Consider the following 23,750-nt stretch of genomic DNA (forward strand, 5'->3'; position numbering starts at 1 on the left):
AACTGCATATGTACAGTATAGCGCACAGATTGTCCTCCAGTGCTGGCGTCATGAGCCACACCCACTGTGCTATCTGTGGGCTGATTCACCACTCATCTGTTTTGCTTCTTATGTTCCCCTCCGTCCCTTCTCTTCTTCTACCTCTTTGGTCTATTTTTGTCCTGCTCTCCTCCTCCCCCCATACATGTCTTCTCCCTTTTCGTCTCCTTTCAAAATCTCTTTTCCTCTCTTTCTTCTCTTTTCCTCTCCTTTCTTCTCTCTTTCTCTCCTTTCTTCTTTCTCTCCTTTCTCCTCTCTTTTCCTCTCCTTTCTTCTCTCTTTCTTTCCTTTCTCCTCTCTTTTCCTCTCCTTTCTTCCCTGCGTCTCTCTTTCCCCCGCGGTGGTCTCCCATATTTATCTGTTGTTCTTCCCTCTATCCCTCGCTGCGCTGGCTGGCTGGCTGGCTCCCAAAGCGCTTGCCCCTGTGCCCCCCCCCCCCCATCCTCTCTCCTCAGCACCCGGCTAAAAATACCCATGGCCGGTGAGTCATCAGACAGACGTATCAATCTCTATCTCATTCTCTCTCTCTCTCTCTCTCTCTCTCTCTCTCTCTCTCTCTCTCTCTCTCTTATCCATGCCATTCCCTCCCTCCCTCCATCCCTCCTCTCTTCCTTTCACTCTCCCTTATTGTCTCTTTCTTACAGACACACACACACACACACACACACACACACACACACACACTCCCTAATTTTCTCACATTCTCACAAATCATCTTTCTTTGACTGTCTTTTCCTCATTCTCTTACACTCCTCCCCTCTCTCATTCTCTTACACTCCTCCCCTCTCTCCTTCTCTCCATCACTCATTCCCTCTCCTCCTCTCCATCACCCTCCATCCCACTCTCTCTCTCTCCAGGGCCTTCTGCCTCATTACAGATCTCACACATCCTGGCTCATCTCACCTCTCAGGAACCCAGTACTGTAGGAGAGGATACACACACACACACACACACACACACACACACACCACAGTAAACACATACTGTACAAACATACAATTTTCACCATTAACATGCATACATCATTTCTGTAAAACACTCAAGACACACACACACAGACGCGCATGCGCACACACGCACACCACAAACTACTCAATAAGCAAAAACAAACACATGCACACACGCAAATTGCTTAACAGCATGGGTGTGATGATAGCAGAAAGGATGCCATGTTTGTGCGAGGAGAGGAGAAGAGAATAAGAGGAAGCCTAGCAGACGATGGAAAGAGATGTAGCTGTGTGATGGCTCTGTGCACACTCACACTCATTCATGTGTTTTCTACTGCATTCTGCAGACAGGCCTTGACCACCATACTGAGGAGCATGTGTGAAACTGAATTTGTGTGTTTGTTTCTAAGATTCTCTCTGTCGCTCTGTGATGGGCTGTGAGTCTGCTAACCAACATGTGTGTATTTATAATTGATGTGTGATGTGTACATATAATGGTTGTGTGTGTTTGTGATAGGCCTACTCCGTGTGTGTGTGTGTGTGTGTGTGTGTGTGTGTATGCGTATGTTTGTGGGAGGTGTGATGCTGTGGGAGGAAACAAATCTCATTTTGTCTCTAAGGAGATTGGGGGGTGGGGTTGAAACCAGGTCATGGCAGTTTCTTGAAAGAAGATTCATTGGGTGCCTCTCATTCAGCGTTTATATGTCCTCCCTCGCTCCTCGGGCCTCGATCCTCACTGATCTACATAAAGAATGATGGGGCGAAAACAATGGGATAGTCTATCCATTGTTAGTTATAGATCAGTGGGAACGCCCCTCGAGGATCGAGCATCGAGGAGGCATGTTGAGAAGCACCTATAGTAGAGATTTTGGTTCTAGTCTCTTACTCTGTTCAATGATGAAAAAGTGAATTTAAGACACTGTGACGTGCAGTTCATTGCTGGAAGCGAGCTGGACTTCTTGTATCATTCCAAAACATGACTGTGTGAGTCATATGTTTTGTTTGGCGAAGCCAAGGGCAATTCTGTTGTGTGCTGTTGGAGGTGGGCTCGCCATTGACAATCGCAATACGCCGCTTCTGTGGCCTTCGTTACCATGGTGATCTTTTCCGGAGAGAGAGTGATAATTGACTTTACGGCGCCTTGTTGCCACGCAAGGTATTATTGACTGGAGCCTAGGTAATAGGGTGGTAAAGGCGGAATCCTTTCATTTCTGTGGTGAGCCTGGCCTCGCTTACCGGATTAACCACAGACTCCAATTACAGGAGTCGGTCCACTGTCAGTACGTCATACAGAGGCTTCGCCCTTTGCACCCCCTCACAGTCTGAGCGCCAATCAACGGATATCTCCGTCTCCTTATTAAAGAAATTAATTAATTTAACATAATTATAGCAACTTAGTTGCAGTTTGTGAGCCTGTAAAGCTCTCTCAGTAGTTGGTCAACAGTGCCCCCCTCTGGAGGAAAGGTGTCCCTTCTGACTGTGCTGGCACCATGAAAAAGGCTCAGAGGAGCTACTAAATGTGTCAAGTTCCACAGCAGAACAAGTAGAAAAAACATCACTGACTGAAATAAATAATCCAATATTTTTTTTTACAACAGTCACAAACTTTAATTGTCATGACACAACTTTCAAGGCCAAATTACAAATAAATAAAGTAGCAAGAGCCTGTCACAAGGCATTAAAACTTCGCATTAAAACATAAAAGGAGGGACCCATGAACTGGTCAATAAACAAACAACCAAAAAAGATTAAATAGTGTCAAAAGAGGTATTACACGTGTACATCAGGTATTTGCAATTTGATCATTCATCCCCGAAAAAAATATTTACAATAGTGAGGAAAGAGAAGCTAACCCTAGAGTGAAACAAAACAAAACAAAACAGAACAAAAAAAAACCTCTCAGTCTCAGAACTGCATCCACAGCAGCAGATTCGGTTGTGTCTGACAGGGAGAGAGCCTATTGGCCGTCATGCATAGCCTTCACGGACAGACAGACAGACAGACAGACAGACAGACAGACAGACAGGTAGTGTACAGACTCCTATGAGATCCCAACCGAGTTCAGAAGGCGAGCCATGCCCTCCGGCGCTTACGCAGAGGGGGAGAGGACAGAAGGAAGAGATCACCTGACAAGCGTCCTCGTCGTCAAATTCATCATCTTTTATTGACCCCGAATAAAAAAAGCAAACAAAACAAATAAAACACACAAAAAATAATAAAAAACCCACATACACATACACACATCAAAAACAACCACATGGGTGGGTAGAGCAGAAAGGCCCCCCCACCCCCACCCCTCTCTCTGTCAGTAGAAAGTAACATTAGTGTAGCGGAGGCATCATTACATACATCCCCACTCTCTGACCTTCTCATCAGTAGGGGGTGAAAGAGACGAGCAGAAAAAGCCAGAGGATCTTGTGTGTGCGAGTGTGAGCCCTGACCCCAGATGAGCCGCTGGCCCCGGGGCTGACCACAGAACCAGGTCCTGGAGCCAGTGCCCAGTCTGCTCGCATCCAGGGTGGGAAAGTAACGTTTTCTGTTCTCTTACGTTTAGAGGGTGTGTGTGTGTCAGTTCAGTAGATAGAATGCTTAATGATTCTCCCGGAGTTACATCAATATTATAGCTTTAGATGAGGTGTATTTATCTATTAAATGTTTACATTTACTAAACCAGAGAAGATATGGAACAACTACAAGTAAATAAACTTGTCTTATGTACAAGCTTTTGTGTGGAATATTCCAAATATATGCCCCAACTCAAGAACATAGAGCACTTAATCAATTCAATACATCCAACTCAAATGTGTAGCGCTTCACCAGCCCATATACCTATATACCAAACCGTGGACCACCTGACCAAATCCTATACTGATCACCACTTCATAAAAGCTTTGGTATGTGTTGAAAGCTCCACCCTCCATTTCATTGCATTTCAACCATGCACAGATAAAATAATGACAAAGTCTAGTAGACAAATCAAAAGACAGGCTCATAGACATCTCACACAGTACACGTTCAACACCCCGGGATAAGGCTACACTAGTCAGGAGTTCCTAACGCCCACTTTCACTTGAAGAAATATTTGTTTTAAAAACACTCTAGACATTCATGCCTTTAGTGGGGCTATGTGTGCGCTTCCATTACACAATTCAGTATATTGCACATTCAAATTATACTTTTTGTATTTGTAGATGGTACGAACCGTTTCTCGACATACGAGAACTATTAGGAAAGAGTTTTCAATGGCTAAAAAGAATATCTAAGGAATGCTTTATGTACATACGCAAGTAATGACAATCCTTACATCTCTAGAATGGACAAAAATGTCTATCAGTTTATTCTACAACAATTTGTTCCCTTGCAAATATCCATGCAATACATTGGTCACTGGTTACAGAATACATGGCATTATGTTCAGAAATACATTTAAAGGCTCTTTTATGAACAGATGGAAAATGTAAAGAAAATTGTGTTTTGTTTAAATTTTTGTGTGACCTGTGTAACCATTTCGGAACGCAAGTCCCCCTTTGAGGACACAAGGAAATTGAGGATATTTCAGTTACATGAGGAACCGTTGTGAGTTAACATTACTGACAAATGCTCAGGCTCAGAAACACACACACACACACACACACACATATGCACACTTAAACTTCTATTAGTAACATACACACCTACATAAACACACACACACACACACACACACACACACACACACACACACACACAAGGATGAACTTCAATTAGTGTTTCCACTCACACACATAGATTGATAAGACACAAAGGCACGCAGACAGACACACACACACACACAATCACACCTTAGTATGCAAATGTCATCAGCTTGGTGGCAAAGGGGGGAGATGTGCTTGCTTCCTGCTGGTTTGTCCTAAGTAATCTTCACCATGCTCTCTGTGTGTCACCTGAGTCCAGGCATAATAGAGTTGGTGACCTGCCATCGTCATGGCAACGTGGCCATCAGTCCCAATGAGTTCCCCGTCCCCCTCAGGCACATAGACTCCTTCATATGCAAGCACGGGAGTGCACAGTATGGTCCAATGGTATAGTACAGCAACGTAGCATATTATTACTTACTATTGTCAGAACAGTCAGTAAACAGTTACTCGTAAGAAAACAAGACAACAAAACAGAGTAAAACAAGCAGAAAGCATTTAACAGCCTTTGGGAGGGTATACGAGTCGGTGAAAAACAGTTGGGAGTGTAACAGAACAGAGAGAGAAAGAGAAAGAGAGAAAGAAAGAGAGAAAGAAAGACAGACAGACAGCATGAGAGAGAGAGAGAGACAGAGAAAGCGAGAAAAGAGAAAAAATAATGACAAACCAGTTGACGTATAAATACATGTGACCATAAGAAAGCTCAGGCATCCAGTTTCTTTGGGCTGGCATCACTCCCGGTGATCAGCGCCCCAAGAGGCCATGCAAGCCTCCCGAGAGCAGGCTCTTCCAACGGTGCCATCACCTGGCTCTGCTCAAGCAAACCGTACACTCACCGACATGTGTAACGAACGCATACACCTTCCAAAACAAAGCAAAATGAACAAACAAATAAACGTAGAAACAAAAAGCATAACCGTCAAACAAAGTAAAAAAAAAAAAAAAACACCCGATAACAAAGAAACACATTTTTTTCCCTGCATATGCTCAATAGTGGAAAAGAGAAAATGGAAAAAAAGAAGGGGGGAAAAAAAAGAAATGTCCATCTGGGGAAGAGAAGAAAGGAGAAAGCGACGAGACAGAGGAGGAGGGGGGGTGGGGTCAGTGGAGACGCCCCATCCTTGTTGAAAGGAGAGCAGCCGAAGCAAAAGAGAGAGAGGACGCAGGGCGCAGGGCGAGGAGCGCGTGGCGTGGCCGTCTCCCGTATCTGCCCATCAGTCACGCAGGAGGGGGGTTGCCGCCGGCGACGCGGCTGCCTGGAGACGTCCGTTTGAGCGACAAACATTCCACTCAAAGCCACGGGAGTGGGGTGGGGGGTGGGGGGGGTTGGTGGTGGGGGGGCTACAGCTTCTCCCTCTTTTTTCTCTCATCATTCTGTCTCTCTCTCTCTTGTTCTCTCCGACTCTCTCTCCGTCTGTATGTCTATCTTTCTCTCGCTCTCTCTCCCTCTCCCCTAGTTCACTAAGTAACTGTGTTTTCCACGGATTCAAGTAACTCCCACTCCTTCCCCTGTCATGGTCGCTGGTCCAGGCCAAGTCCGAGGAATAAGGAGGACGAGGACGAGGAGGAGGAGGAGGACGTGTGTGCGTGTGTGTGTGTGTGTGTGTGCGCGCGCGTGTGTGTGTGCGTGTGTGTGTGTGTGTGTGTGGCTCTCCTTACACCAGGGCGGGGCAGAGGTGCTGTGTGGAGAAGGCTTCCCCCACGGTGCGCCAGCGTCACTTGCCTCCGTACATCCTCTCGATGTCGTCCTGGTAGTGGGACTTGAGCTCTTTCCGCTTCAGCTTGAAGGCGTCCGTCACCAGGCCCGTCTCCGGGGTCCAGGGCTCGGCGCTCAGCCGGATCTTCTTGGGGATCTCGAAGCGCTCCAGGTTCGCTGTGCCAATAAGGAGGAGACGCCAGCATGGTTAAGTCACAGTCATCATCACAGTGATCCACAGAGGTCCAAATGTGAAATAAGAATAATAATAAGAATAATAATAACTTGGACTTATATAGCGCCTTTCATAGTACCCAAGGTCGCCTTGGTCAAAATTGTAAAAAAGAGAACACAAATCACACAGACAGACATAGACACAGACACAGACAGTCTGAAGTAGTTTAAGACCACAATGACTCACAATCTCAGATAAAAATAAAAACCTAGCCACCATATCAAAGATTTTTCATTTAAGACGTTTCAAAAGTGACCTGCAGTGCGCAATAGCCGTGTGCTCTGAGGTGCTGTGTGCTGTGAGGGGCGTGTGCAGACACACACACACACACACGGTCCTGATCACACGGCACTCAACACGCAGACACAGCTGGCAGGAGCGCACACACCCACGCGCTTATTTCTGGGGCCCAGCATGGGGCAGTGGGAGTGGGGAGGGCTCCGGGAAGGACTGGGCTCACAGCAGTGCTGCACACTCAAACAGGAAAGACCAAAAGCGAGTGGTGTTTTTGTTTTGAGTTTTGTAAAGCTTTTAGATGGTATGACTAGCATGTTTCATTTCAGTGACTTGTCCAGCGTTAAGTCAGAGAAATGAAGGGGTTTTGACTGGACAAGCTATACATCAGTAAGTTTTTGTTTTTTAATCATCCGTACTGGAGTCCTTGACTGAGCTTCAACAAAGTGATTGGTCTGACCTGATTGAGTATGTTTTCATAACACATTCTCCCTTAGACACACTTGTGCTGCGTGTTATTGTCCCAGTTGAGGGCTACGAGATCCCCCCCCCCCCGTGTGACCTCGCCACTGTCAACAAGCGCGCCAGAGAGAGAGCAGAGTAGTTGCCGGTGGCGGCTGCCGCAGTGCACTCTGGGACGGGTACCTGTGACGGCGGCGTCGGTGATGACGCGCAGGACCTCCTTCTCCATGACGGGGCTGTTGCACACGTCCTCCCACGCGCCCCGCACGCCACTCTGCTCCGCCAGCGACGTCAGCTGCCTCTGGTTGGGCACCACGAAACTGATGACGTACGACTGGTCACTAGGGGCGGAGAGACAAGGGATGGAGTTGGACAGCTGCTCGGGATGTGCGACTGTAAGGGGTTAGGCATTTGGAGGCTTTAGTGTGTGTGTGTGTGTGTGTGTGTGTGTGTGTGTGTGTGTGTGTGTGTGTGTGTGTGTGTGTGTGTGTGTACCTGTTAGCATAGGCACAGATGTTGTCAATGAGGGGGCAGTTCTTCAACACGGCCTCCACCTTTCCCAGAGATACGTACTCTCCAGCCTGCAGCTTTACAAGGTCCTTCTTGCGGTCTGATACACACAACCAGTCAAAATTAGGTGCCATGTTTTGAATTTTCCTACATTTTGGTGTTATAGCGCACCCTAGTGGACGAGCTCTGTATGACCCCTGAAAACACTCCTTTAAAGGGACTCCTGCTCCACTCACCGATGATCTTGAGGCACCCGTCGGCGTGGAACTCGCCGATGTCCCCCGTACAGAACCAGCGCTGGCCGTTCTCGTCCACAAAGAAGTCCTCCACGTTCTTGGCCTCGTTCTTGTAGTAACCCATGGCAACATTCGGCCCCCCGATCAGGATCTCTCCTCGTGGGTTGGGTTTGTCAGTGCTATAATAACCTCCTGGAAGACAGAGCCAACCATTCAATTAACAAAAACATCACAAACATTTAAAATATGTTTATAAGGAGGGGAAGGAAAGGGGAAATGCACAGGCTATTTTTGCCCCTTTTTTAAATTGCATTTTTCATCAGCTGCTCAGAATGTGATGCACACTCTTCAGTTTCAACAGGAAAAGGTAAGAAAAGAAAAGACCTTCAACATCTTACATTGTTCAGTTACAAAGACAGAACTGACCTTCGCCCGACCACCACCACCACAATACTGCTACTCACCCTCTTCCCAGTCCTTCAGTTTGATCTCAGAGCACACCAGTGGCGCCCCCACCCGTCCTGTGCTGAAGTCCCACACTGTAAACAAACAAACAAACAAACACACACAATCAGCACCCGCACAATCATCAACACATATTCAACCTGACTACGCCCAATGATGTGGTTTGCTTATCTCCCTGACGCAACAGCACTGTTCGTTCCCATCATGGCTAATGTTTGCAGTGTGCTTCCTGCTGAGGTCACACACGCTCTCCTTATCAGACTCATATAGTCATTAGTTACTACCCACACAGCGGGGCTGGATAAGGACACTCCTGCTTCCTTCCTCCCTTATTATCCATTCATTAGCATTATCTTCTTTTTAATTTAACTGCTTTAACTCATTTAGGCTCTTTAACTGATTTGTAAAGCTCTTTCAATTAGCATTAAGTCTGAATTATGCTGTATCAATAAACGTGGTCTTGCAACACCTTGCTTTAAAGCCGACGCAAGTTAAATCTTGCGAGACACAGTGTCTCTTCTCTTTATCCAGGAGACTAATTCTCCTAACGCCTCTTCTGGCACAAAGCTTCAAGCCCTCCCTCCCACCTCATTTATTTCATCATGTGAAGCACTAAATAAACTCCATCCAGAAGCTGTGGGTTTATGGCTGAAAAACCCAATGTGAGGAACCTGGTTGAGAGGGAGGAGGATATTAAAGACTTTTCCGGAAGCAGCTTATGTATGTTCTAGCGATGACTCATGAGCTAAAATGGCACCTAATCCTGGCCTCTGTGAGGAATCGTGAGCCCAGTTAAAGCTGGGTTGTGTCTTTTTGTTTTGAGCACCTGAAGAAGGCTGTCCAGGCAAAACGTGTTGAAGTATGTAGAGCATACACCAGTGTGCAGATTCCCTGAGTGCTTCTTGTCCTTCATCCAATTTTTGCATCAGAAGGCTAAAGACTGTGTGTGTGCGCGTGTGTGTATGTGCGTGTGACACGGCTTTGTGTGTGTGTGTGCGTACTCTCGCTGATGGTGCCCGCTCCGCAGGTCTCGGTGAGGCCGTAGCCCTGTCCCACGGGGCAGCAGAAGCAGATGTTCATGAAGCGCTGTGTGGCGGCCGACAGGGGCGCTCCGCCCGACAGCAGCAGGCGCGTGTTCCCCCCCAGCAGAGAGCGCACCTTGTTAAACACCAGCCTGGAACACACACACACACACACACACACACACAGGAAACATTTGTTTATGGTACATTCAGAAGGTATATTTGACATAAAACATCAACAATACTGCATAAACACTAGTGTAGTTCTTTTTCTAGCTGACCGGAAGAAGCAGGGGCTAGGAAAAATGGCAGTGATGACTATACTGGTGTGCGTGTGTGTGTGTGTGTGTGTGTGTGTGTGTGTGTGTGTGTGTGTGTGTGTGTGTGTGTCACTGGGTACAAGTAAAAGCCAAACAGCAGACAATCATAGGTAGATGGAAGAGTGAGACAGAGACTAAAAGCTAAAACAACAACAAATAAAAATCCATCTAAACATTCCATTTAGCGGCAGACTGGAGACGCGGAGGACAGAGGAGAGGAATGAGCATATTAAAGACAGACCAAGACAGAACTGTCATGGCGGACCAGCGACAAGCGCTCAAAATAACAGCTCAGGCCAGAAACAGACAAGCTCTGAACAGCTCTGAAGCAGCGGAGCTGAACTCTTGAGACCTCTGCTGTATTCACACAGTCCTCCTCTACAGCCTACTCTCCTCAGCCTTGATCCTTACCGTACCACTACCCACATAAAAACAACAAGCACCAGGAATAATTAAATGAATAACCACTGGTGCCAGCAGTAAAATCTGAATATGACACCAGCAATAGAACAATAAAATGGTGCATTTTCCAGGAGGCCATTTCACGAAGCGGTGCGCTCGCTCACAAAATGGTTCTGGCAATCATCAGCACATTATGTGATGTGTGGTGACAGTCTAGTGCAGTCACTAGGAGACAGATCCCCTGTGACATCCCAATCATGAACCTGCTCTGCTAAACAGTCTTGTTACAGATGGGCATGCTCAGCATCTAACTACTAAACAACAATATATATTTATATGTATATAATTAAGTGCAAGAAAATGCATGAATATGATATAAAAAAATGATTTCCTGATATAGGAGATAAACAGATAAACTGACAGGCAGACACATAACTGGTGCGGCGGAGACAATAGAGTTAAATGGTTCAGACACTGATTGGCTAATGAATTGATTGACAGATTGATTGACTGATGGTGTGGCAGGCGGCTGAGGGCGTACCGGTCACAGAGCGGCGTGCCGTAGCCTTTGGAGATCTGCTCCATCTTGTAGTTGTAGGCGAGCACGAAGAGACTGCGCTGGACGCTGCTCATCTCCTCCACCTTAGTCATGACATTCTTATAGATACGGTCCATGATCTCCTGCAGAGAGGAGAGAGGGAGGGAGAAAGAGGAGGGGAGAAAGGGAGTGAAAGAGAGACCAGGAGGAGTAAGGCACGGAGCGAGAGACACAGAGAGGAGAATTAGAAAAGACAACATATTTCACAATCAAACTCTTGGGGAGTGGGACGTAAATGCAGAAGTGGGAAGATAAGGGACATTTCCAAAAGTGAAAGTGTTTAGCGGTTGAGCTTAAGCAAACAGTCAAATTGGGAAACAGAGAAGAAAAGAGAGAATGGGAGAGACAGAAGGGTTGTGAAAGAGGGAGAGAGAGAGGAGTGTGTGCGTATGTGTGTGTGTGTGTGTTAGAATGAAGGAGAGAGCTAAGCTGTGTGTGTGTGTCTGAGTGTGTGTGTGTGTGTGTGTGTGTGTGTGAGTGACAAAGAGATGGAGTACTGGGCGCGTGTCCAGCCCCAGGTGATGGATGAGGCCTGGCCTCTGCTGCTGCTCTTACCGGCACGGCCGCCATCAGGGTGGGCTTCAGCACGCTGGTGTCCCCCTTACTGCCCTTCTTTATCTTGGTGGACTAGAGAGAGGGAGGGAGAGGGAGAGGGAGGGAGAGAGAGAGAGAGAGAGAGAGAGAGGGGGAGAGAGAGGTAGAGAGAGAGGTAGAGAGAGAGAGAAATTGAGAGAGGGAGGACACAATGATGAGAACAGGGAAAGTGTCTTCAGCAGCTGGACACAGCTGTGTTTTAACCATGACACCGGAACACCATCCACCAAGTGAAACGCAGCAACACAAAAAACTGCACTGAAAGAAAACCCGATCCGAAATCAACCATGTGAGCAGGGAGAACTTGAAACAAGGACACATCTAACCAAAACCAAACCACCATCAATCATGAGGCCTCAACTGTGAAAAGAGGCGAAACGACTCTGAAGGCAGAGAACTACCGTTTGCCTAATACCATGACCAATAAGGCTAATCTCTGGAGCAATGATAAGCACATGTGTGGTCTTGGCCTTCAACAATAATCAGAACTCTTATCATACTAGACTCGTACTAGACTCTATATTCTACTTACTACTGTATATATATATATCAATATAATTGGTTTACAGTCCTTAAACAAACATGAGCGGACAGAGAGGACTAGGTTGCCATGATCTCAAACAAATCAAGCCACTTTACAATGACTGAGGCTATAACCATGTCTCTCCAGTTCTTCGTAACAATCTCCGCACCACCTACATACGTTTTGGTTGATCAGTTTAATTTTGTCTTCGCAATTATGAGGGTTTAGTGTTTCTCAAAGCTGGTTGGCTTCAGTCGCTACTTTAGATGTTACACAAGCCCTCGTTACACAAGTTACACAAGACCTATTGGCACATCTGTGGAGACAGTGCATTCTGGAAGCACTCTCTCAAATCTGGGTGGCTGTGGGAAAGTAGGCCGTCCCATCTGAGTGCTACAGGAGAACGGTTGCCTCAGGCCTCAGCATACCAAGCAAGCCCTGAGCTCTTCACTGTGCAGGCGCAAACTGAACAGTGCTGACCCCAGATCAGCTATTGCCTTTACAGTTCATCAATCGGTCAGTGTGATGCCATTTGTTAGGTCAACTTTGTCACTGCGCATAGTACAGGACAGGTATAGAGCCAATGAAATGCAGTTAACATCAAATAACTGACAATTCCAATTCCAGGTACTACATCATGGTTGATGTCGTCGACACTCTTAAAACTTAATCGCAGGCCACGACTCAAACAGCTCCCAGATCAGCTTTTAGCCCGAATATAGGACTGAGCTGCACTGATCTCAGCGCAGTCGGCATCCCCTGATGAAGCCAGTCAGTGCGCGAGTTGAGTGGAGTGGAGTAGAGTGGGATAGAGTGCAGTGGAGTGCCGGAGCTCTTAGCAGCTGTAATGGGCGGCCCTGACACTTGCACCTTCTCCATCAGGGAGATTAGAGATTACAGCCGCCAGTAAACCAGCGTTTACAATCACAACATCCCCACGAGGCTCGCCTGCCAAGCGCGCTCTGTGCAGTGATTACACTAAGCGCAAGAGAGACACTGGACACTGTCTGTCCATGTGGTTTGTGTGTGTGTGTGTGTGTGTACTCACCCGGTCAGCTAGTGTCTGAGGGGAGGAGTATCCGATACGGCAGCCGTGAGACAGAGAGACCAGCTCAGCACTTAGCTCCAGCACGTGGGCCAGGGGCAGGTACCCGATGTAGGTGTCATTCTCACTGCCCGAGTAAAAACACAACACAGTCAAACACACTGTGCTGAACCGAATTCGGTTCTATGCCTAATAATACCCCTTAGCTCACTTCAGCCTACTGCCTCTCTGGGCTTATTGCTTAAACAATGTCTTATCCTACATGCAGTAATTGCTTTGACAATACAAGGGCCCATTTGTTATGTCAATGAAGCAACTTGGATTTAAACTTGAGAGAGAGAAAGAGAGAGAGAGAGAGAGAGAGAGAGATACAGAGAGAGAGAGAGAGAGAGAGAGAGAGAGAGAGATACAGAGAGAGAGAGGGAGAAAGAGATACAGAGAGAGAGAGAGGGAGAGAGAGAGATACAGAGAGAGAGAGAGGGAGAGAGAGCGATACAGAGAGAGAGAGAGAGAGAGAGAGAGAGAGCGTGAGTGAGACAGAGAGTGAGCAGGAGCGCCAGACAGACAGTGAGGGATTAAGGTAGAGGAGGCTATAAATAGTGAGGGCAGAGGAAGGTGGGCCTACTCCAGGTCGGGGATGCGCTCTGCCATGCCGGTGATGCCGGCGATGATGTTGCTATGGGAGATCATGACTCCTTTGGGGATGCCCGTGGAGCCGCTCGTGTACATGATCACGGCAATGTCTGACGGCAGCGGCTGGGCACGTGGCTTCGCCACTAAGGGAGAAACACACACACACACACACACACACACACACACACACACAAACACAAACACAAACACAGACACAAATACCATTAACCAGACTAATACACTAAAAGAGGCAAACTACTCACTCGGGGCAGAATAACTAACTGTTCACAGTTAGTAAAGAGAGGAGGGGAGGGGAGGAAGAGAGGAGTGGAGAGGAGTGAAGAGGAGGAAGAGGAGAAAGAGGAGGGAGGGGAGAGGGTGAAGAGAGGAGCTGAGAGGAGGAAGAGGAGGGGAAGGCCCTTACTGTTCTCTGGTTTGGCCCCGAGTTCCTGCACGGCGCTCATGTTATGGACCATGATGCCTCTGGGCATTCCAGGCCAGGTGGTGGGCTTACTGTCCACCACGATAATGTGCTGCAGCCTGGGAACCTCCAACAGAATCGCCTGAGAAAGGAGCACAGACAGAGCAAAAGACGGGAGAGAGACAGAGAGAGATTGAGAGGGAGCATTAATAATGTGAGCAGAGACAGGATCACACAGACAGAGAGAGAGATTTAGTGACAGTGCGAGCTTTAACGGAGTGAAAATGGGCTTCATGTAATTATTGGAATACTATTAGGGGCAGACTTTAGCCCGGTCCGCTGTGCTATTTTCAGCTTTATCTGGGTGACTGCAGAGCCTGGCTGCTGCTGCTGCTGCTGCTGTGGAGCACTGTTGGCTCCGCTAGGCACACAGGCCCTCCGCGACCACCACAGACCTGTGCACACAGTGGGCTCTTCTCATTCATCATTTTATCTATCCTTCCTTCCTTCCTCGGTCCTCCGGCTCGTTCCCTCTGATCTATAAAACAATGACGGGGCGGCAACAATGGGATAGTCTATCCAGTGTTCTTTATAGATCAGTGGGAACGAGCCGGAGGACCAAGGATCGAGGAGAGAGGTTGAGAAGGGGTCAGTGTATCTAGCTTTAGCTGATCTAAACCTAGCGCGCTAACTAGCTACGGTGCACTGTCAGCTTGTTGCCTGGCTTACCATCCGCCTCACTGTACTTGGGGGCAAGATAATCAAAGATCCATATCCAGGTAAGTTTGTTCCAGGTAAGTCTTTCTTGTAAATCCAGTTCAAAACTCTTACTCACTTTTAAAGTGTAAATATGGGCATATTCTGTAAATACAGCAAGTACATGGGCAAGCAAGTTTCAGGTAAGTACTTATTTTCTTTATATTAATTTCCTGACTTACAGAGGCCAGCCCAGCACACTTTCCCTTTATTTGAATTATGCATTCTCTGGCCTTAGTTGAAGAATGACTAGGGCATTTGGTCTATGGGTCATTTTTATACCTCTATATATTTCTATAACAGACAGCGAGCTTGACATAAACACCTGCACAACTAAAAGGTAGTTGGCTCACTACTAGTTTGCACACACTGTCCTGCTGCACACAGGAAGTGATGGCTTCTGATGGTGATGTGTGGTGATGGTGTGTGTGTGTGTGTGTGTCTCTCTCTCTACCTTCAGTCGGCTCTGTAGTAGGTCCTTGCTGGTGATGATGTGTGTGACCTCGGTCTCGTTCAGCCCATGAGCAATGGCGGGGCCTCCGAGGGTGGAGTACAGCGTCACCACTGGCAACAGAGGACAGGGCAAAACAGACAGCGGTGTTAGCGGAGTTAGAGCGGACTAGACAGCAGCAAATAGTTACACAACCACCAAGTTACAAAACCTTCCCCCAAGGTGAGAAGTCTTCTAGTATGAGTCACCAAGTTAAATGGATGTTCTCCAGACGGACTGCAGTCTCTGCACCATGCTTCAAGGCTACAGCATTCTGTAAGCTCCACAAAATGTTTCACCTGAAGCCCTTTGTCTAATAAGCACAAAGCAAATAAATGGGACTGAACAGCGCCTTTCAATCAAATAATATGACAGCATGAGTGAGTGCCATGGGTAACCGCTATGAACAGATTTAATATCGGACTGACTTCATCTGGTATGTGGTTCATTAACAGAGGCACTTAATACCATCACACCAGTCTCAGGGGAGAAGATGCTAAATGAGTCTAGAGAGAAACTCACTGAACTTGTGGACTAGAAGAGGCTACAGCTACTACCGGTTACAGGCTTCTTGTTGCCAAGATTCAACTGCTGTCATCCTCTCTAATTTGATCTGGTCAATCCTTCCCCAGGTATGGGAACACAGATGCAAACTCTGTCTGAGCACGTAGGACTGGAAGGTGCCTGCAGTATGTGTGTACAGTCCACAGGCTCGACTAGAGGTTTGATGCTAGCAAGGCTAAGACCCTGTATTAGCTGGCACACAACTAGCAGACGTCAAAGCACGCGCTGTCGATGCTGACTGACTGTTGAGTGAGTCGCCTTGTGTTGTCTGTGTGTGATGAAAGAAAAAGCAGTACTTGGAACACACCGCCAGCAGTCATGTAATGCATATTTTGGCACTTGTGCAATATTAAGGCTAGGAAAAACAAAACGTCAACAAACCAGTGCTAGCTTCCCATTTTCACACTACTTTTGCTCAGTGAAGACACAATATACTGTATCTACTTCTAATCAAGAGTCTGCTTGATAATAAGTTAGGAATGACACTAGTGTTGTCAGTCCTGAGTCCTCTGGTTGTCGAAGAGAGAGAGACGGAGGAGCAGAATAAGAAACTGTGTTGTTTGATCCAGTCATCCAGAGGTAGAATACGGGAGGTGCGTTCACCAACATAGGCGAACACTTGCAAACAGTTTGCCGTTAACCTTGAGTTTGTGACGAACGTTTGCTAACAATCACAAACAGTCTAAGGAGGTAATGCTCCACGAGCATACAGTGGAACTGGACGTGAGTTTGACGAACGCAACAATGCAATTGCTGTTAGAACGGAATGTTAACACCAAATGGTTCAAATTTAACTGTTCAAAGAAAACAAATGTACCATGGACCCTCACCACTGTTTGCCAAATGTGAATGCACTTTAGATAACACTTCTTTGCAACAGGTAGGCAGGTTTCCACTTCTGAGCCCTTCTAACGTAACCACATACATTTACAGCAAGCAAACACTCTTTGGAGCCCCAGTTTCAGCAGGCGTACTGCTTGGCTTGGACATTTTAAATGCGGTTAATGCCACAAGCATTCCTCTGCAGTTTTTACCATCTGATTTCACCATGGCTGTCTGTGTTAATATACTGCCTGTCCGGCTATAGAGGACCAGCCCATCCCACAGAAACCCTGGTGACCGATTCTAGAGGACAGGACGCTCTGATACGATTGGCTCTGGGATGGTCTGGAGGACAAGACCCTCTGATACGATTGGCTCTGGGATGGTCTGGAGGACAGGACTCTCTGATACGATTGGCTCTGGGATGGTCTGATCAGGTCACTCACCGGGGAAGTTGTACATGAAGCAGGCCTGGGCAGCAATCATCCACTCGGCCCGTGTCTCACAGAAGATGGCAATGTTGCACTTTGGCTTCTGCCCCAGAGAGGCCAGGCCACTGCCAAAGTGCTGCGCTGCCTGGAACGCCTGCTCATACGACATCCACTGGTACTCCCCCAGGATCACCTACACACACACACAGACACACACAGAAATAAACAGCAAGGGTTACCATAAAATTTTTCAACAACCATACCCTTTCATAGATGTTCAGATACAAAGTGCTGCTTTAACACTAGAACTGCCAAGAATGTCAAAACTACTAGAACTACCAAGGTGGTCATTTTGACTGTTGGAACTTAAACTCAAAATTTCCCCAGCAGAACTAGAAGATAAAAAAAAAAAAAATGCAATCAAAATCAAATCAGTCACAGCCTTTCTAGTGTTAAGGATAATGTATGGATATTGCAAGAAAAAAACAACAATAAGATATAACTAAGACGCATATTCTTGAGCTTCCACTGTCTTTCAATGTAGGACTGACATGGAGACACACGTCATATTTCCAGTGCCTTTGGCAACCTATTCTGGTCATTATTGAAGGTGTAGGAGCAGGGCTATATTTCTACAACAAAAACTACTTACAGCACTACTGAGACCTGGTGCATAATTTAGAGCAAAAAACTTTGCTGTGCTTCTAACAAGTGTGTGTGTGTGTGTGTGTGTGTGTGTGTGTGTGTGTGTGTGTGTGTCTCAGAGTGCAGTTCTGTCCTCCTGTATAGCCCCTTCCATCGCCTCCTTGAACTTTCCGTGTGAGGAGTCTTGCATGTATCTTCCCCCATCTTTCTCACTACCTTGTAGATTTTGAGTGTGTGTTTGCGCCCCCACCCCATCTCTCAAGACTGTACGTGTGTGTGTGTGTGTGTGTGTGTGTGTGTGTGTGTGTGTGTGTTCCCGGTCTCCCTTTCTCTGCACCCTCTTGTAGATTGTGTGTGTGTGTGTGTGTGTGTGTGTGTGTGTGGTCTCTCTCACCTTCTTGAAGATTTTGCCGTTGGGCTGCAGCTCGTCCTCCTCGCTGAGCAGCTCCCGCGTGCCCAGGCAGTCCCGGCGGGGGAAGTGGCGCGCGGCGTACTCAAACACCTTGTCCAGCGCGTCCACGCCCTCGTGCAGCGCCGACACCAGCCGCTGGGCGCTGCTGACCGAGCGGTAGGGCCCGGCGGGGCGCCCGCTCACCGTGCGCGCCTTCAGCCGCTTGGCGCGGCGCTGGCCGGCCCCGGCGCCCGAGAGCACGTACCAGGGCAGGAAGGTGATGACCGAGTACACCCACACCACCGAGCGGAACACCTGCAGCAGCAGCGGGCTCATGTCCTCCTTCAGCTTCATGATGACGGCGGGCACTGGAACAGTGGCGGCAGTGGCGGCGGCGAGGACGACCACACAAGCTCAGTCTCGGTGCGTGGCGTGGCGTGGCGTGGCGTGGCGCGGGGTGGGGGTTGGGGGGGTAGAGCGGTCCGACCCCTTACCCTCTCCCTCCGATCCTCTCCTGCGGACTCTCGCCGACGCTTCGGCTCAGTGGCGCCCACTGGATGATGAGACGACCGTCTCTCTTTTGTACACTCCCTTCTATTCTTTCTCCTTTCTCCCTCTTTCTCGCTCTCTCTCTCTCGCTCGCTCGCTCTCTCTTTCCCTGAGGGGGATCGGTCTTGGCGTTCACGGGAGCAGGTTCTCGTCACGGGTGTCTGGTCAGCTGTCTGCTCTCTGGCTCCTCATGCGTTTCTCCCCGTGGTGACTTGATCCTGCATAAAACACACACAGAACCATGTCAGTGGATGTGGACACACGCTTTACAGTATTGCACTTCAGACCGCATCACATCACACAACGAGAACTGTTAAGACGAGTCACATGAACTCCTTAGTCCCTCCAAAGGAAATGAATTTGTTCAGGGCGGCTAATTCATGTACCATTGGCTCTGTGAGATGTTGGCTCTTTACAGATGCCATTCTATATATTTATTCATTATATCACGAAACCCTCATCAAAAAAAAAAGGGGGTGAAATTTTTCAAAGACATGGTTTGTCATCATCAGAGAAAGTTTGGCAAGGTCATTTCATAACAGATTTTTTTTCTGAACATTTGTTGTGCCCGCGAAACAACCCAAAGAGTACACATAGGAAAATACTAAGCATGGCACAGAGGATGGTTCCAGGGTGGGCTGAAGGATTAGACCAATCAGAGAGAGAGAGAGAGAGAGAGAGTGAGCGAGCAAGAGAAAGAGCAAGAGAGAGAGACAGAGAAAGAGACAGAGAAAGAGAGAGAGAACAACGAGTGCTTTGTGAGCCAGAGAGGGTAAAACCCTGTGCTAACTTGGGATCATCTCTTGGCGGGAACACAACGAGGCAACGAGAGGTGTGTAGGTGTGTGTGTGTGTGTGTGTGTCTGTGTGTGTGCCTTTGTGTGTGTGTGTGTGTGTGTATGACTAGCTTATTGTGGAGGTGACACACAAGATGGAGGAGGCCGCGACAGTATGCAGACAGTATAGATATCATGATGGAGTCGGGGTTGTGAGAGGGGGGAATACTTGTGCATGTCGCCAAGTCACACGCAGACTGCAGTTAGACAAGACTCGCTAACATTTAAAGGAGCCATTGTGCTGGTGTTTAGCGGGAGACACTGTCTGGGCCAATGCAAATCAATGTAATTGCATGTCAACAAAGACAGTCCCTCCCCAAACTCACTACAACATTACAAAACAGGGTTGAAACACGTGGGAGCTGAGACAAAATGGCCTGCGTCAAGTGACTTGCTTAAAATGGGAAAGAGGACAAAAACAACAAAAAAAGAAGGACAGCGGTTGGAAGCTTCAGGCGATCCAAACCCCCGGTCGTCTGCTGGCTCCTTAGTCAGCAGTCTCTCGGCCGTTGACTTGTGACAGTGCGCTGAACTCTAGCGGCACTCGCGGCAACGAGAGAGAAAAGTGGAGTAACCCGTCGGTGACCCTTGCATCCTGCAAGGCAGCTTTCTCTGCTTCCTCCCGGCTCTGGAGTCGCTACTATACGCCTTGAGCAGCGGAGGACGGCACATCCCAAGGCGCGCCGTGTCGCCCCGGCCGTGAGCTTTCACGCGTCTGTGCAGCACTCTCGTCTCTCACACCCTACCCTCCCCACTCAGGCACGGTGGAATCTGACACACACACGCTCACGCTCACACACACACACACACACACACACACACACACACACACAAACACACACAGGTGGGAAAGAAAGTCTGCCTGCACGCAAGTTCTCTCAGTCTCTCTCTCTCTTTCTCTCTCTCCCATCCCTCTATCACCCCCTCCAACCAAACCCTGTGCTCACTGTTCATCCAAGCGGAAATGCTGAGAGTTCCGTCCAAAATTACCGCCCTTTCCTCTGGCAGGGCTCACATCACATCCCCTTCGTACAGTTACAGATGTGCTCCAAATCCTCTCTGCACCACCGGCCCCATCTCCTCATCCACCGCCATGTAGAGCAGACAGACGCAAGTCTCGCGCTACAGGAACTACCAGCACTTTGATGGAGTCTTTCGAAACCATCAGGGGGCGCCATCTCTTTTCGCCAGACACAGCCCTTAATGTCCACCTTCTAGCCAAGTCTGGCAGAGACACTGAACTATGTTGAAGAGACAGAGAAAGGGGTTCGCGAGAACAGAGGGCACGGAGCCAAAGGCATCACAGGTATCGGGTCCCTGGTCAGCTGCTGGGAACCTGATACAGCTCACCTGCATTGCAGCACTCCCAACAGCTGCCAAAGGAGAGGAGAGGGACGACACACAAACACACACTCTCACACACACACACACACACACACAGACACAGACAGATGGCCAAGGCCACCACAGCCCTCCTTCCATACACTTAAGGCAAAAACCACAAAATGTAAAATTACGACATTACTACCATCACAAAACCTCAAATGGCAATGCCGAGATATTGCCTAATCACCATTATCTGTCAGCAGCACTACTGTCTGCACTTTGATCGAGTTGGTGGATACCGGTCTCTTATCACCGCTATCTTCTGTCAACTACTGTGCTGCTTATCTTAGTGTCAACAGCACCATAAGGGTGTCAGTAGGTAAACAGTGAAGACCGTACAGTAGTCACCACCTAGTCTTGATCTCTCACAGTGACAAAAAAGCGAATGAGGCTTCTTTCATCTGGGCCTCATCTTCAAATGCAGCTGCAGGCGCTGCATGGCCTTTTGGAGGGGAGGGGGACGGGGGGCTGGAAAGTCGTCCAAAACAATATGAGTTAGATAACAGCGTCTCTGCAGATTCCTCACTGTTCACTCACACACCATCACTCTCCAGCTGCAGCAATTCCCTTTTCTCTCTCACGCACGCACGCACGCCTTGTCATTTGTGTGATCGCATACCAGTTGGTGTAAAACTTAATGCCTCTGCATCAAACTTATGCACTGGCAGGAGTGGGCTGATCTAACCTGACAGACTGGTCTACCCCCTTCAGCGAGTGTGTGAGTGAGTGTGAGAGTGAGTGTGAGTGAATGATGAGTGAGAGTGAGCTTGTCTTGCAGGTATGCCCTGTTCATTATCTAACCCTTCACATAAATCATCTGCCAGCTAAAACTACACCTGAAAACGAACAGCACAGCTGGATAATTCAGCAACATTTAGACAGATGAGACTTTGTTACAAAACTGAAATCATCCGTTTCACATTCCAAATCATTCAAGAAATGTAATTTTGGAATCTGCGTGGCTGGCTGTGTCTTTGAACAATACAAGCAGAGCAGCGAGACCCAATAGAATGTTACCCAGGACCATGAACTGAACCAATGAACATGAATAAATAGAAATGTCATGACACAGCGATTAAACACATGACTTCAGGACAGGGCTGGTTGTCGCGGTAGTGAAAACAGAAGAATGGTGTTCCTCATTATTTGTACCTCAGGCCTGAAACGTTACGACTGCTGTAAATGTGGATTGATCTGCCTAAATCGAGTATGATTTGCATGCAGGGCCGCCGATTTACTTTAATCATATGACCAGGCTGTAACAAAAAATACAGCAATGAAAAAGATACCAATGCATCATAACCACGAATGTGTATGCAAAGCTGGTAAACTCCACGTGTTTTTACATTTGAAGGGTCTTTAAAAATTGTGCTACAATTCTTGCTTATACATCCAAATTAACTGCACATAAGTAGGTTCACAGAGATGCCCAAGATAAGCAGGTTAACTTCGCAATTTTACTGTAACAATGCCATAACGTTAACGTTAAATTAATCTGGCCCACATCGCAAGCAACTTGACATACCATGGCAAGCCAAGTGACGTCGGAGTTAGCCAAGATCAAGCTAGCCAAGATTGTGAAGTGACTGGCTTGATCTGGGCATAACATTAAGCATTATAGAACAACGACGAGAGCAACTAGCTAGCAGTGATCAGCAACTCGGCTGAATGCTATTAAACAGACTGCAGCCGAATTAAGTCAGAATGCCAGCGTAAAAATAAATATGTGCATGTAATACATAGATTGTATGTTTGTGGGGCAATTCTTAACGTATCACATTAGCCGACAAGCTAACAGTCAACGGACCAGCTGGTTTGTTGGATGCAAGGCGAATCACTACTGATAATGATCACGTTAACTGCAATCTGACAAACTTGCCAGGAGCATCCTTTCAATTTTGCTACCATTTCTTACAGAGACAGTCCAAAACAATGACGTTAGCTAGCAGACTAACAATTTCACTCATTTGTTTCTATGGCTAGGTCGCATAAAGCAGCCAGAACATCGCACATCTGTAACAACTCATTTCAAACAATAAAAGCTCACCGTATTCTGTTGTGTTCACTGCGTCTTTACAAAAATGTTGGTCCAAAATAAAAACAAACGTATTGTCTATGAACACACGGTGAATGGAAGAATGGGTAATGGAGCAGGCCAACGCTTTATAGTAAATCTGATCATATATTTTCTGGGTCGAGCTGCTCAACTCCCCGGCCCTCGTTATCAGTCCGGAAGTGATGGCAGACGTTGTCAAGCCACAGACTGCTTCTTGGCCTCTGATTGGACGTTATAGGGTGGCGCGTGCTTGGGGCTGCCATGACGTGGATGGGGTTACCCACGGTCAGACTGGGTTTGTGTTGTGTTGTTGCATTTATACAATTTCAAGAAATCCCTGCAATATTCCAAAATGCAATTCGTGCTCTCATTTAATACACGTACAATTTGTCATCTCGATTTGTGATATATATCAACATTGAACGTTTACTATTTTATTCAATAATAAATCTTTCTATGTACAATACCGACGCGCCGCTGGTGTAGTGGTATCATGCAAGATTCCCATTCTTGCGACCCGGGTTCGATTCCCGGGCGGCGCACGATATTTTTAGAAGGCTTACTAGTATTTTAGGACTAATATCAGAACTGTAGTATTTCAGGACTAATATCAGAACTGTAGGACTTATGCACACATTGCACCAAAATCACAACACACTTCCATGTTCTATAATGTGCATTATGGTTTTGAAGGAAAAACTGCATTGTACCAGGTTACCACCTGCTACGAAGAAATTAAAAGCACAGCATGCATCTCCATTCAGACCTA

The 23,750-nt window shown here is 47.4% G+C and overlaps 1 protein-coding gene and 1 non-coding gene across 2 annotated transcripts; one reads left to right on the forward strand and one right to left on the reverse strand.

Annotated features, from left to right (window-relative positions):
- Window positions 1-2,576: 2,576 nt before the first annotated feature.
- acsl3b (acyl-CoA synthetase long chain family member 3b) lies at window positions 2,577-23,133 on the reverse strand. Its single transcript, XM_062518833.1, has 15 exons — window positions 22,973-23,133; window positions 18,159-18,922; window positions 17,135-17,312; window positions 15,267-15,376; window positions 14,060-14,198; window positions 13,628-13,778; window positions 13,006-13,129; window positions 11,396-11,467; window positions 10,784-10,923; window positions 9,500-9,672; window positions 8,498-8,572; window positions 8,034-8,225; window positions 7,783-7,897; window positions 7,471-7,628; window positions 2,577-6,533 (listed from the first exon to the last, which is right to left on the reverse strand). Exons 2-15 carry the CDS (start codon window positions 18,507-18,509, stop codon window positions 6,376-6,378), a joined length of 2,136 nt encoding a protein of 711 aa, XP_062374817.1. The 5' UTR covers window positions 18,510-18,922; window positions 22,973-23,133; the 3' UTR covers window positions 2,577-6,375.
- A 319-nt stretch (window positions 23,134-23,452) lies between these two features.
- trnag-ccc (transfer RNA glycine (anticodon CCC)) lies at window positions 23,453-23,523 on the forward strand. Its single transcript has one exon. It is a non-coding gene; the product is annotated as a tRNA-Gly (tRNA).
- Window positions 23,524-23,750: the final 227 nt, after the last annotated feature.

This window comes from Sardina pilchardus, chromosome 2, assembly GCF_963854185.1.
Source record: "Sardina pilchardus chromosome 2, fSarPil1.1, whole genome shotgun sequence".
Classification (NCBI taxonomy): domain Eukaryota; kingdom Metazoa; phylum Chordata; class Actinopteri; order Clupeiformes; family Clupeidae; genus Sardina; species Sardina pilchardus.

Excerpts from the sequence above, each read along its gene's own strand:
- acsl3b (XM_062518833.1), bottom strand. The coding sequence starts at position 18,509 with ATGAAGCTGAAGGAGGACATGAGCCCGCTGCTGCTGCAGGTGTTCCGC. Across the intron at positions 13,130-13,627 it reads GAGCGCATCCCCGACCTGGA|TGAGAATGACACCTACATCG; the intron begins GTAGGCCCACCT and ends TTACTCGGGCAG. Across the intron at positions 11,468-13,005 it reads CTCAGACACTAGCTGACCGG|TCCACCAAGATAAAGAAGGG; the intron begins GTGAGTACACAC and ends CCCTCTCTCTAG.